The sequence below is a fragment of the Bison bison genome, unplaced genomic scaffold (assembly GCF_000754665.1).
Source record: "Bison bison bison isolate TAMUID 2011002044 unplaced genomic scaffold, Bison_UMD1.0 scf7180017864461, whole genome shotgun sequence".
In the NCBI taxonomy this organism is placed as follows: Eukaryota; Metazoa; Chordata; class Mammalia; order Artiodactyla; family Bovidae; genus Bison; species Bison bison.
The window spans coordinates 8,005,972-8,019,192 of record NW_011495023.1 but is presented as its reverse complement, the minus strand read 5'-3'; the positions used below and the strand labels follow the sequence as shown (position 1 = coordinate 8,019,192).

Below are 13,221 nucleotides of genomic sequence, written 5' to 3'. Positions count from 1 at the left end.
CCCGGCCCGCGTCCCCGCCGCTCGCCGCCGCCCCTTGGAAGCCGGGCCAGGCGGGGCGCGGAGGGTGAGCTCCCTCGTTTTTGGCTTTTCCCTCGGGTCTCCCCACTCGTTTTTGAAAGTACATATTTGGGCCGCCCTTCCCGGGAGATCGCGCTCCCCGATCCGCCTCTGGAAGGGGCGGAGGAAATAGTGGTAGGTGGGTGGTGGTTTTCTTTTTACCAAAAAAAAAAAATTTTTTTTTTTCCCCTAGGCTGCCCCGGGGAAACGGGACGATCGTGTCGAGGCGTAGTTTGGGGCGCGGCAACTAAATAAAAGTTGCTGGGGCTGCGGCTTCATTTCTGTGGCTCCGGAATAATGCCCCGGAGAGGGACTCCCTCCCGCCGCTGCGCACACCTCCCCGCCCGGCCCCGCGCCGTCCCCGCCCAGCCCCGCCGCGGGCCAAGGAAAACAGCCGCCTCCTCGGGGACACCGGCCGGTCGGGGCGGAGGGCGGAGGGCGGGCGCCCCAAGTCCTCCAGGCCGCCTGGAAACGCCGGCAGAGCCGCTGGCAGCATCCGAGCCTGATTTTTTGTTTTTATTTTAGGGAGCTGGGGAGGTGGCGGGGAGCAAGGCGTGTTTTTGAAAAAGTATTCTCCCATTTTAGCCTCGTGGGGACAAAACTTCTGTAAAGTCTTCTTATCCGGGTGATGCAGAAGAACATAAGCTCCCTCTCATTTGCCCAGAAAATACATGAATTTAAATGCACTTCAAAGGGGAATGTTTTTTTTCTTGACGGCTGCACAAAGTCCGAGCGTGTTTGAGGTAACCATCGTGCCGTTCTGATGTTTCTTATTTCCCCCTTGATTTAAAGATTTCCCCTCCCTTTCTTTCTTATTTTGTATGGGAAGATTATTTGATCTTTTGATTCATCATCATGGACCGAATTATCTTTCCAAGTGTTGGAAGGGCGAGCTTGGAGTAGACGCGTGGGCAAGGCCAAGGTCAGCGTCTGGAGAAAGTTCATGTCCTTTAACTTTTCCCTCTTTAGGAAAGATCTCTTTGGGAGAGCCTTCACGACGCGCTAGCATTGCTCTCGGGCTTGGGAGGAGCGCTAGGAACGAAGGGGACCGCTTTCTGCAGTTGGCCTCACTAGCTGCCCAGGAGACTGGTCTTTGTTTTTTACGTCTGGAGAAATGGACGAAGACGGTGAAGGCCGTTGAAGTCGGAAGAAATCATCATCAGGGCATTTGAAAGGCGGCGCTTCATTGAAACCTTCATTTGTCTCAGCAACCCTGCACCCTCTCGGAACCTGGTGTGGAATTCTTACCTTCTTGGTGCATGGTGGCATTTCCCTCCCAATGTGGACTCCCAAGGGTTGGTCCCTTCTTTGTAATTTGAAATGAAATGATGGCCACACGTCGGACTGGTCTGCCTGAGGGAGATGGTGACACCAAGCTCAAGGCCTGCGGGTCCCCCACCTGTGAGGTAAGCGCAGAGCTGACATCCCTGCCCAGCTGTGTGGCTTGTGTCTTTGAGGTGTCTGTCCTGCCAGTGGGGGGCGAGGGTCAGCTGCCTTGGGGGTCTAAGAAGATCGATCGGCTTTTGGGGCTTTGGGCTGAATGGTGGGAGCGTCCCAGCCTGACTCGTAGGGAGGTGAAACCTTGCCCGGTTTTGTTTCTTTTGCAAGGGCATTTTCCTTACTTTGAAGTGTCCCTATTTTGATCATCTCAGACCACAGAATTCTCCATTTTTAGGTAACTAGGAATACCACCAGCTTGTTTTCCTCCACTCCCCACCCTCTGGTAGTTTTGATGTAGGGCTGGACAGGGGTTGGCTTTGTATATTTCATGTCTGTATCCAGGGTTCCCGCTGGAGATTGAGAGAGGGCAGCTGGAATCCTTGTTGCTCCTTGACCACTTTCTCTCTCTGACACTGATGCCGGTCCTGCCTGCTTGCTGTTGCTGTGAATCTCTGCTTTGGGTAGAAAAACAAGTCTTTTCCCTTGGACGGTTTAGGCACAGCTTTGGAAAACGGCTTAATAGAACTGTCATTCCAACTGCCTTAAAAATCTCCTGCCTTCCCTGTTCCGTTTATGCCCTTCCTTTCACTGCGTAGAAGTCCTGTGAGTGTCAGCCTGAGCCGTCAGGTGGCTCGTACTGCCTTCATACCAGCGTCTTCCGAAGGGCCCAGAAGATTTTACACCAGGCTTCCTGAAATTTTTTGAGCAGGCAGGACAGAAATAGAAAAGCCGTGTACTGATGGCACCCCTATGCTCTCTTGCCTCTCTTGTCTTTTTTCCTCCTTATTTTTGGTTTTTTTTTTCTATAATGGCTTCTTTGTGTTTACTTTGTTATTGATGGTTTCTGTAATTAGGTTCCTTTAGGCTTTGCTTTTGAGATGCCTATGTTTTTCTGGAAAGGTTGACAATTACTTTAGATAATAATTACATCTCCCAGTGAGACATCACTCTCATGGTTTATTTTGTGCCTTGTGTTACATTTTAACTTCCTGGTCATTGAAACTGGGTCTAATTCTAAGTGTGTGAGTTTGGCATTTTGATAAAAATGACTCAAGTTACATTTTTGCTGGTAAAGCAGCAGAGGAGCTTGCTTCATGCAGCTAACCTCGTACTGGATTAGAAAGTTTATACAGAAATCACAGTGAGCTAGATCAGTGTGCCATTACTATACAGTTAATTAGGACTACAGTATAGGTTTACAGTTAGAAACAGTGTTTTACTTTTCGACACCTGCAAACACCTGCTTCCAGGTAAAAATGTGATTAAGTATAACACCACAATCCTCTGATCATGGTGAACCATAATAACGCCTTTTGGAAGGCCTAGTGATTGCTTAATGTGTATTGTTGCTCCATAATGATAGGTACTGTGGTCCTGAAGCCTTATTTGTCATTGATTCCTGAAGACTTTAATTAGCATGCTATTTTGCATTATATTTGCAAGAACTAATGTTATTTGATTTTTTTTTTGTCATTTAAAGGATGTCCCAGAAACCAAGAATTTGTAATAGACACATCTTGTCCTTGGCTAGAAGGCAGTTTCCAGTTGCAAACTTGGGTTTTATTAACAATGACAGTTATATATCTTTTAAGGGTGGTGAAATTTGTTTTCATTTAGACCTTACTGCTGATGTAACCATAGTATTTCTAGTTTGAAAGCCAAGGAAATACTGTATTGTCTGTATTTTGCTCATTTAGAGACTGTATACAGTAGTTTGATATTACACTCAGGTGTTGTTTGGCTTTTTAAACAATAGGCAGATAGTTTGTTTAGATTCTATATGGAAGCAGATATAAAGGGGCTCTGTGTTGTCAGAAAACATTTTAAAATCTCAGGATGGGGGGGAATTTGTATAATTATTGTCTGTTTAGTTGTCTCTTATACTCCCGTGCATATTAAATTTTGTGAATATTTAATAAAAAGAGAGTTGCCATTGAAATACTTTGGGTATCAACTTTGGGCTGATAGATATTTAGGTTTTCGAATACCACACTTAATTTTTGTGCTTAATTTTGTTAGAAGAATTACATTCTGGAGCAGTACTGCTATTCTTTTTAAAATTTTAAAAATCACTAGCTAAAAAACTAACAAAGAAAAAAACAATAGGCACGTATATTTGAATAATAAATTTGTGTGTGTTTTTACTTAACCAAGAAATGAGAGTATATATCTTAATATTAATGGTATTAGCCAAAAATTAACTTTCCAGCACAGGAGAAATCAATATAGGGAATTAAAGGAGTCCCTGTCTTATGCCTTATCTAATTGACTAACTCTACCTGCTATGAGTAAGGTCTGTTGCTTTGTTGAAAAACAGAAGTTTCTTGTTTATCTTAAATGTTTAGAATTTAATTGTGTTGCTATGTGGATAAGTGTAGGCATCACCCCCTCCCCCCAAGAGTATATTGAAAAGGTAAAGAACAAACAAATAACAAACAATCCTTTTCCAATAAAGAATTGTGACACTTTAATAAAATATATCCAACATCCAATACAATAAGGATAGCATAGATGTCAAGAGAGATGTATTTGAACATCTAAAGATCTGTATTTCAAAATTCATTCACTCTAAGCCAGATAAGGGTTTCTTTGGTGGGGGGGGAGGGTGTGTGTGTGTGTTGTGCAGACATATGTGTAGGCTGATCTGTGATACCTAGCCTTGAATAACTTTACTCACAAAATCACTTTGTATAGACTCCTGAATCCTCTGTGGTATTACCTTTTGTTTTTTTTTAAATATCACATAGCGTTTCTTCTTTATGGCTCAACTTACTTTTTTTTCTCTTTCTTTTCTTTATAGGCAAAGCTCTCTAGGTCATATTGGTGTCCCCATTTCTAACAGTTACTTCATTTTTAATGTCTAGTCTGCGGGGTTGTCCAAATGTGTAGCACTTTCACTGTCCATTATTAGAACAATCTTATTTACTCATGCAAATTAACTTAGTTCATTTTATGTCTTGCTTCTTCACCTAGACTAAGAGGATTCTGTGACGAAAAGGTACTGTAAGCTGATGAGAACTGTTTGTTAGTTGGTTTTGGAACAGTATTTAAATAATAAAATAAGGCATTTTCTTGGCAGGAACTCATTCATGTAAAAATTTGCCCTTTTGCTCTTCTTTCTGAAACACTGTACACTTTACTTTTATCCCAGGCTTCCCCGTTCCTTCTCAGGCTCTCCCTCTGTCCATCTCTCTTTCTCTCTCTCTTTAGGCTGCTTCTTCCTCTGCTGCCTCTTGCCTGTTGGTTTTTACTGGAGCCCGGTCTTTCCACTCTTCTTTTCTGTCTCCCTGGGTTTCATTTTACACTCTTCCAGGGCATTAATCTACATGCCTGTGATTCCTAGTTTACAACTCTATCTCAGATTATATGGCTACTCTCTAGACCTAGATAGCCAATTGCCTATTTACCCAAAAGCTTTTTTGGGAGATAGGCTGCATGCTTTTGAAATTCAACAGATTCTACTCTAACCAATATCCTGCCCTCTCCCTGACTTCCTTCTTTCAAGGACTAGCCCTGCTGGTTATCTATCCAACCCAAAACCCAGCCTACCAACTCTGACCCCTCTCTCTCCTCCTCCCTCCTGTCAAAGTCTTGTTGAGTCTACATTCCAGGTCCTGCTGCCACTCCCTGAGCTCAGGTCAGCGGCATCTCGGTGATGGTGATGAATCACCGACCAGGCTTCCTAGCAAGTGGCCCAGGCTCTCTGCCTTGCCCCCTTCCAGCTCTGACCTGCCTCTGTAGCCAGAGGACTCCTCCTGAAATAGAAAGCAGATCATTGCATTCCCTGACCTAAAACAGTTTTCTGGCTTCCCACTGCCTTTGGAAGAAGGCTCAGACTCCTGAGAACATTCTTAAAGGACTTCTGGCCTGCCTTCTTCTACTCATCTGTGACCTCTCTGTGCTTCCTGTGCTGAATGATTTCCAGTTCCCTCCAAGGCTGGTGGTTCAGTGGTAAAGAACCTGCCTGCCAATGCAGGAGATGTGGGTTTGATCCCTGGGTTGAGAAAATCCCCTGGAGGGGGAAACAGCAGCCTACCCCAGTATTCTTGCTTGGGAAATCCCATGGACAGAGGAATCTGGAGGGCTACAGTCCATAGGGTCACAAAGAGTTGGACATGACTGAGTGACTGTACAACAACCAGGGGCATGACAATCTCTCTGTCTTCCTTTTAGGTCCTTATAAATCCTGTTTTTTTCCCAGGTTTCCTTCCATTCTCCCCTCTTCCATTGCCACCCTTCCCTGGCTGAGTTTTACTCTCATTCTGGTCTTTTCTTCAACATCACTTCCTCAGGAAAGCCCTCCCTGACCTTCCAAAACCAGGTTAGTTGGCCCCAGTGCCTTATCCTCCAACACCCTGAGCTTTCTCAGGAAGATCACTTACTAGTTCATTTATATATATTCCCCTGGATTGAAGTCCCATGAAAACTGGGACCATGTTTGTTTCTAGTGTGTGGTGCATAGTAGGTGCGCAGTAAATGTGTTGAAATAATGAATGAATGTGCGGAAAGGGCTTTAGTTTTTATTAACAGTTATCTTAGACCCCAGCACACTGTACTGTCTTGACAGTCCTCCTGCCTCTCTGTTCCCGCCTTCTCAGTCCTGGAAGTTTCCTTGGACTCTTGACCTGTCAAGTCTTCATATACCTTAAGGCTCAATTTGACCCTCTCTTCTTCTCTCCAGACTCAGTTTCACAGTTTTAAATATCAAGGATAAGCTGGTCATTCATATACATACATATATATACAGGTATTTTTGTGTGTGTGTGTTCACCCCGACTTTGGCCTTGACTTTGCCCTTGAATTTGTGTTCCCCCATCCAACTGACCTGCCCACTCGCGGGCTAAGAAGCCACATCCCAAACCAAATTCCTCCTCCTCTCCAGCCCCTCCCCGTGCCCAGCTTCCCCATCTGCTCTTTGACTCCGTCCACAGTCTTCCTCATCTTAAGCAATAGCAGCCCCACCCTCCCAGCCCAGTGGCTCCAGAGCAATCTTTGTTCCCTCTTTTTCTCTCTGGTGCCTCTCATGCAGATCTGACCGCCGCCGGCCCCTCAGCCTAGCCCACCTCGCCTGCCTGCGGTCTGTCCCCACGGTCATCTGATGGACCTTTCAGAAGTCAGGTCCTGGCACTCATTTGTTCTGGTTCTTCTAGTGGCTTCTCATCTCTCTCAGGATGAAAAGGCAAGGTTCTCAGAGCACCTGGAGAGCCCTGGACAGACAACCCTGCCCTGCCCTCCCTGAGCTTGCCTCCTGAACGCTCCCCACTTCACCCCCCCCTTGCCATCTTGGTGTGCCCCAGAGCCTTCCCACTGGGTGCTGCCTCCTTGGAATATTGTCCCCTGGTGTCTGCAGGGCCTGCTTCCTTGTCTCCTCCAGATTTTCTCAGAAGTCATCTTCAGGGAGAATCTCCCCTCCCTGCTCCCCATGACACCACCTGCCTCCTTCCTCGCTTCACTTTTCCTCCCTGTCACTTACTCTCTATCTGACCTGCTTGTCCCTCTGATTTTGCTTATGGGTCTGGACAGATGATGTATGTAAGTGTTAAGAGTACAGTTCTTTTGGTTCACTTGGTATTTTCTTGTGCCTGGAAAGGAATCTAGCACATTGTAGGCCTCAAATATTTTTTCAAATGAATGAATGAAGACTTAAGGAAAATTTCCAAAATGTTCTTGAGTTTACATGTAGGTGTGCAGTATGTGAATTCTTAATTTAGATTATACAAAAAGGTGTAGTGTGAGATGTAGGGTCTTGCTCAGACCTCCATTTCCATTAGGATGGCTGCTCACATCTTTCTTCTTTGGGAAGCTGGTAACCAAGTAACAGTAACCAAGGCAGTGTGTAGTATAAATGTGTGAAGTAATTTGTGCTAAGGTAAGATACTGGTAATTAACAGACTAATGGGTGGGGAATCAGATGGGTGGCAAAACTATAAAAAGGAAATACAGTCATCCCTGTGTATCCACAGGGCATTGGTTCTAGGACCCCCTACCCTGTGGACCCCAGAATCCTTGGATGCTCAGGTTCCTTATATAAAATGGGGTGGTATTTGCATATGCCCTTAACATCTTCCTTTATACTTTAAATCCTCTCTCAATTACTTATAGCACCTCATACAATGTAAGTGGTATGTAAATAGTGGCCAGTGTGCAGCGCATTCAGGTTTTCTTTTTAGAACCTTCTGGAAAATTTTTTTCTGAATATCTTTGTTCATTGATTGAATCCACAGATGCAATACCTTCAGATACAATGGGCCAACTGTATGTCTGAGGTTTTCTTTTTTAAAACAATTGGCCAGTATAGGAATGCTCCTTATGCTTTTCATATTTTTGATGTCATAAACATTTCATTGCAACTTTAAAAATGATCACAACTTTGACGATGGCAAAATGTTAACAGTTGTTCATTCTGGGTGGGGAGTATACTGGAATAGTATTATTTTTGGAATTTCTCTTTTTTGTTTTAATTCCAAAGTTGCAATGAAAAAGATAGCATTTACAGATTTAAATAGGTAATATATTATCAGTCTTGTCAAAATCTGGTTTCTAGCAAAGCTACATTGCTTAAAATAATACTTAGACATTTTTTGAAAAGGATACACATTACACAAAACAATACTTAGACATTTTTTAAGAAAACATGTCTTCTTTAAAGTCAGCTAGATTCATTGTAGGCTACTGATAGTACAATATAACATAACACTGTTACTTAACTTGAAATGTGTGCTCCTTCATATACATGAATCTAAATGATGGAACACCATTGTATAGCAGAAGCTTTACACTGCAAGTTAGGGTGAAAAGTATAGCCTGTTGGAATTAAGAAGTGTGGGAGCAACAGAAGGCTAGAATTGGAGGTATAGAGTGGGACCCCTCTCTAGCTGTCATGTCTAGCTCCGAGCTGGGTGCCCAGGTCTAAGAAGATCTCTCTACACATTGTTGGTGTTTTGTAGCATTCAGTCCTTCCAAAGGAAACATTTTATGAAGACCTTGTGCCTTGCTTACAGAATCTCTAACCCTTTCCTCATTTCTTTAGGTCACAGAATCTGATACAAGCGTGATACTGAATTTCTTTTGTTCTTTCCTTTGTGAAGGGACCCATCATCTTATTATATTTAACAACATGCTGATTTAAGTATGGGCCGTGCTGAATGGAGATGCACAGATGCTGTTATCAAATGCAGCTATTTTCTGTTACAGAAAGACCATATGGTAGGCACTTGTTTTTCTCTCTGGTTGATGTGATTACATTAGTAAAATGAAAGGATATTGGACTTAGATTGTCCTAGTATTTATTTAATTTTAATTGACCATAAGGCATTAAATGCCTTAAAAATATTATGAGCCATCTATATATTCTGTTGGTTTGAAGCAGGAAGACGTCTTCACTCAAAAGCTCAGTTTTGGATTGCTTCCACCAAAATAATTTTTTACTTTAAGTTGTCATATTCTTAAAAAAAAATTGAGTTATGCAGATAATTAATTTCACAAAAAAATCTGGAAGATAGCCTTTTGTATCTCTAAGATAATCCAAAGGTGAGTTGATTTCTGTACTATAGGTTTAAGAAGTTTAGTGTGATGGAAATTGCTTTTTAGAAGTCCTCTTTTTTCTAGTTATCTGTTAACATGGAAAGAATTGCACTGTGTAGATTTGTGAATAAGAGAATGGATTTAGAACCCAAATTGGATATTTCTGAAATATTCATCTATTTTGGGGAAAGTTTTTAGGTGGATCAGAAAAACTGTAATCAAAAAACAGTGAGTTAAAGAGCGTATTTCCTTTTTTCCTTAGGCCAGCTACTGTTGAGCCTTCCTTTTGTTTGATACTGGGCGTGTTCTTCATTCAGACTTGGTTACTTATTGCCTTTTCCCCTGGTGGCTTATCTCTGTTCTGAATAGACACCTGGCATAGTTATGAGTGGTGGTGATATGTATGTAGTCTGTTTACAATCCCACAAATTCGTTTTCCTTTTTATAACCTAATGAAGACATAGTCGCTTGACTTACACTGATTGGTTCACCTCATTAATCTTTAATAGATCTTGACAGGACTAATATTCTTAAGAACTGCTTGATTTTTTTCCTTATTCAGAATGGAGAGTATCCTTAAATATTAGGAGCTAGAATGATCTTGGGGATTAATAGTCTTTTTTTTTTTTTTAACCTTGAGATATCTAGATGTTTTTAATTCCCAGTGTTTTCCTAAAAATTCTATATTTAAAAGAATTTGTGTTGGGACTTCCCTGGTGGTCTAGTGGTTAAGACTCTCTGCTTCCAAGGCAGGGGGCTCGGGTTTCATCCCTGGTTGAGGAACTAAGATCCCACATGTTGTGTGGCATGGCCAAAACAATAAAATAAAATTTTAAAAAGTCATTGAAATTAAATTTTGAAAAGTCATTGGAAAAAAAGAATTTGCATTGGGTTCTACATACTGATTTCTGCAAACATTAAATACTTAGTAAATGTGATGGAGAGGAAGTACTCTGGGCATCCAGGTTAAATAAGATCTTTATTATGATGTTTTTAGGAAACTGTTTTCAGTTTACTTATTTTTTCATTTAATACTACATTATAGAACCCTCCTCTGCTTATAAGGGAAATATATATATATATATATATACACACACAATCAATTTTATAAATGGAGGAAAAGAAACTCTTAAGCACTGTACAAAGATATTCAAGAGAGATTAGATTTGTTTTATGTGGCTATGATGAGTAGAACTAGGATCAGTTAGACAGACAGGCCAATTTCCAGAATTCAGAAGAAAAATTTTTGTTAAATTAGAAGTTAACTGAAATTGAATGTGTTTCTCACAGAGGTGGGATGACCTTCTGTTTTACAGGATTACAGAGGGGACTCCTGCTTTGGTAGGAATTTAAATCAGACAAATCTGGATGATCATTAGAATCCCTTGGACCACCTTTCAAACTACAGGTTCTTGTCCCCATCATTATGGTAATGAATCAGAATCCTTGGGGATGAGACCCCCAAACCTTTGCTTTTTAAAAAGTCCCGTGGTGATCTTCTGAGTTTGAGAAGAACAAAACAAAATGACATTCAAGGTCTGGGTTCTTAGGGCAGCCTGATTTCAGAATTGTTGTGACCAAATTGAAATCAACATAAAGAAAATAATAAAAATATGGGGAGAAAATTTAAATGATTGTAAATCAGTGAATATTTTAATCTTAAAATTATAATCACTTTCTTTATATAATCAAATGTATTTCTATATGTCATTAGTATAACAAAATAATATTCTTTTCAAATAAAGTAAACATGTCAAAAGAGCACTTTAAAATTTGACAGTAATAGGTGTACTTTTTTGTATGTATGTTATACTTTCTGTTGTTGTTATACTTTAATGAAAAGTTTAATATTTTAAAGTGATAGAGCTCTGCTTATATCAAAACTGTTGTTGTTACTTTTTAGACTTATTATAAAAATTATTTGTTTCATGTCAGTTCCAGGAAGGCATATTTTCTTTAAGCAAATAACCATTAAAATGATTTCACTTGCATCTTATAATCATTTGTTCATATTAACTCTTCATCAAGAATAGGAAAAGTTAACAGTGAAAGAAAAAAATGTCTTTCTTTACCAAAGTATACATTGTGAAGGGTTTAAGAAATCATTCCAACATAAATCATAATAAACTAATCATTAAGCAGATAATTTCTCTTTACACACCCTTCTCATTTAATACCAACGGCTGTTCTGTCTGTCCATTGAATCCATCTTGTCTTTTGATGTCACTGATTTGTGAGATTCTTTGGATAGTGTGCTACAAAGACAATCTGAACTAATAACAAGAGTCCAGCTGCCAATTCTGCAAAAGAAGCAGGATTTCTTGAAGTCAGTGAAAGTGATATTGCACAAGGAGCAAAAGCTACTCATAGAGTCAGACTGAGACCAGTGAAGAGATGCAGAGAGCATCATCAAGGTTGATAGGCTTCTCAAGAGAGACTGATTTGAATTCAAAGGATTAAGGGAAGCTTTGAGAACACTGATGCCCTTGAGGGCATTTACAAGTATGGAGAAGTGAAGCTTTCCTCTGGGCAGTGATGCTTAGTTTGGACCCCATGTCTTAAGTTCTGTTTACCAAGGGACCTAAAAAAGTGGGTGTGAATCTAGAAGAAGGTGGTGAATAGATTTCTTTTGTGCTTTCTAAGTAGAGACAGTGCCACTAAGAGCGAATAGAAAATCTTACCTTCTCTAGTTGACTTAGAGATAAAGCTCTTTACCCAGAGGTCCAGGAGTAGCATCTTTAAAAATCCTGCAGTTGTAATATTTTTAGATGTACAAACACTTCAGAGTCTGAATATTTTAGATGTCTCCATTTCTTTTTTTAGAAAACCCCTTTAACGAGGTACAATCGACATGTAAAATGCTGTATATATTTAATGTATACACTCAGTGAATTTGAGGGTAAGTTATACACCTATGAAACAATTCCCACCATCAAGGCCATAAACATATTCCTTACCTCTCCAGTTTTCCTCCCACCCTCTTTATTAAGGGACTTCCTTGGTGGCTCAGATGGTAAGGAATCTGCCTGCAAGATGGGAGACCTGAGTTTGATCCCTGGGTCAGAAGAATCCCCTGGAGAAGGGAATGGCAACCTACTCCAGTATTCTTGCTTGGAGAATTCCATGGACAGAGGAGGCTGACAGGCTACACAGTCGGTCCATGGGATCACAAAGAATTGGAAACGACTGAGCAACTAACACTAAGTCACTCTTTATTATTGTTGGTATTATTGCAACATGTGTGAAGCCTACTTAATATAAAAAATCTTCCCCCTTAGCAAATGTTAAATATGTCGTCGTTTAGTTCCTAAGACCTGTCCGACTCTTTTGTGACCCCGTGGACTGTAACTCGCCAGACTGCTCTGTCCATGGGATTTCACAGGCAAGAATCCTGGAGTGGTGTGAGCAGAACTGCAATCCCTAGCTGAGACTGAGATTGACAGAACTTCATCGTTTATGGCAGCTGTAACTGCATCTGCTCTGGACCAAGGAGGAATGCAAATTCTCTTCAGTTCAGGAGAGGAATTTGGAAGAAGAATCATTTTTCCATGTTTAATCCTTGGCTACTGCTGCCATTCTTGGCTGTCTTTTCAGTTGATCACCATAATCTTTGTATCTAACTATTACTTTCAAATAAGTTACTCAAACATTATGTTTGGATCAAGTGGGATCTCTAGGAAAAAGGCAGATATATAAAGCCTAAAATATATATATATTCAGGAAGCATAAGGATACCCCAAAACACATGGCTTAGAAAATGATTATTATAGAAATGCTTGATTTCTATAAACTCCAGTGACGTGTTTGTTTGGCATGGATTTGACAAGCAAAGAGTTCGTCTTTTCTCGTTGGCTTTGAATTGACAGCAGATAAGACGGGCATCTTTTGGTAACCCGTGAAAAGGATTTTGAATGTCAGAAATCAGTTCGCAGGATAAATGAATGAAGAGGAAAAACATAAAGTGTCCATGTCAGGATTAAAAGGGGGGGCACCATTCAGAGCCCACAGACATTAAAAAGATAAAAAAGGGAATATTTGAATAACTTTATGCCAGTGAATTTGACAATTTAGATGAAATGGGAAAAGTCTGTGTAAAATTCTGACACCGATTCAGAGGGGGATGTGTGTGTGTTGGGGGGTGGTGATGGTGGGGCTTTCCTCACCAAGCAATTCTCTGATATCAGAGAATTGAGAGTCCTA

The 13,221-nt window shown here is 41.0% G+C and overlaps 1 protein-coding gene across 1 annotated transcript in view; it reads left to right on the top strand.

Moving 5' to 3' along the window:
* The first annotated feature begins 554 nt into the window (after positions 1-554).
* Positions 555-13,221, top strand: part of ARHGAP21 (Rho GTPase activating protein 21) — a 129,738-nt gene continuing 117,071 nt past the window's right edge. The window contains exon 1 of the mRNA XM_010859917.1: positions 555-1,463. Coding sequence (XP_010858219.1) covers positions 1,383-1,463 — 81 coding nt within the window. The 5' untranslated portion in view covers positions 555-1,382. The remainder of the gene's footprint in view (positions 1,464-13,221) is intronic.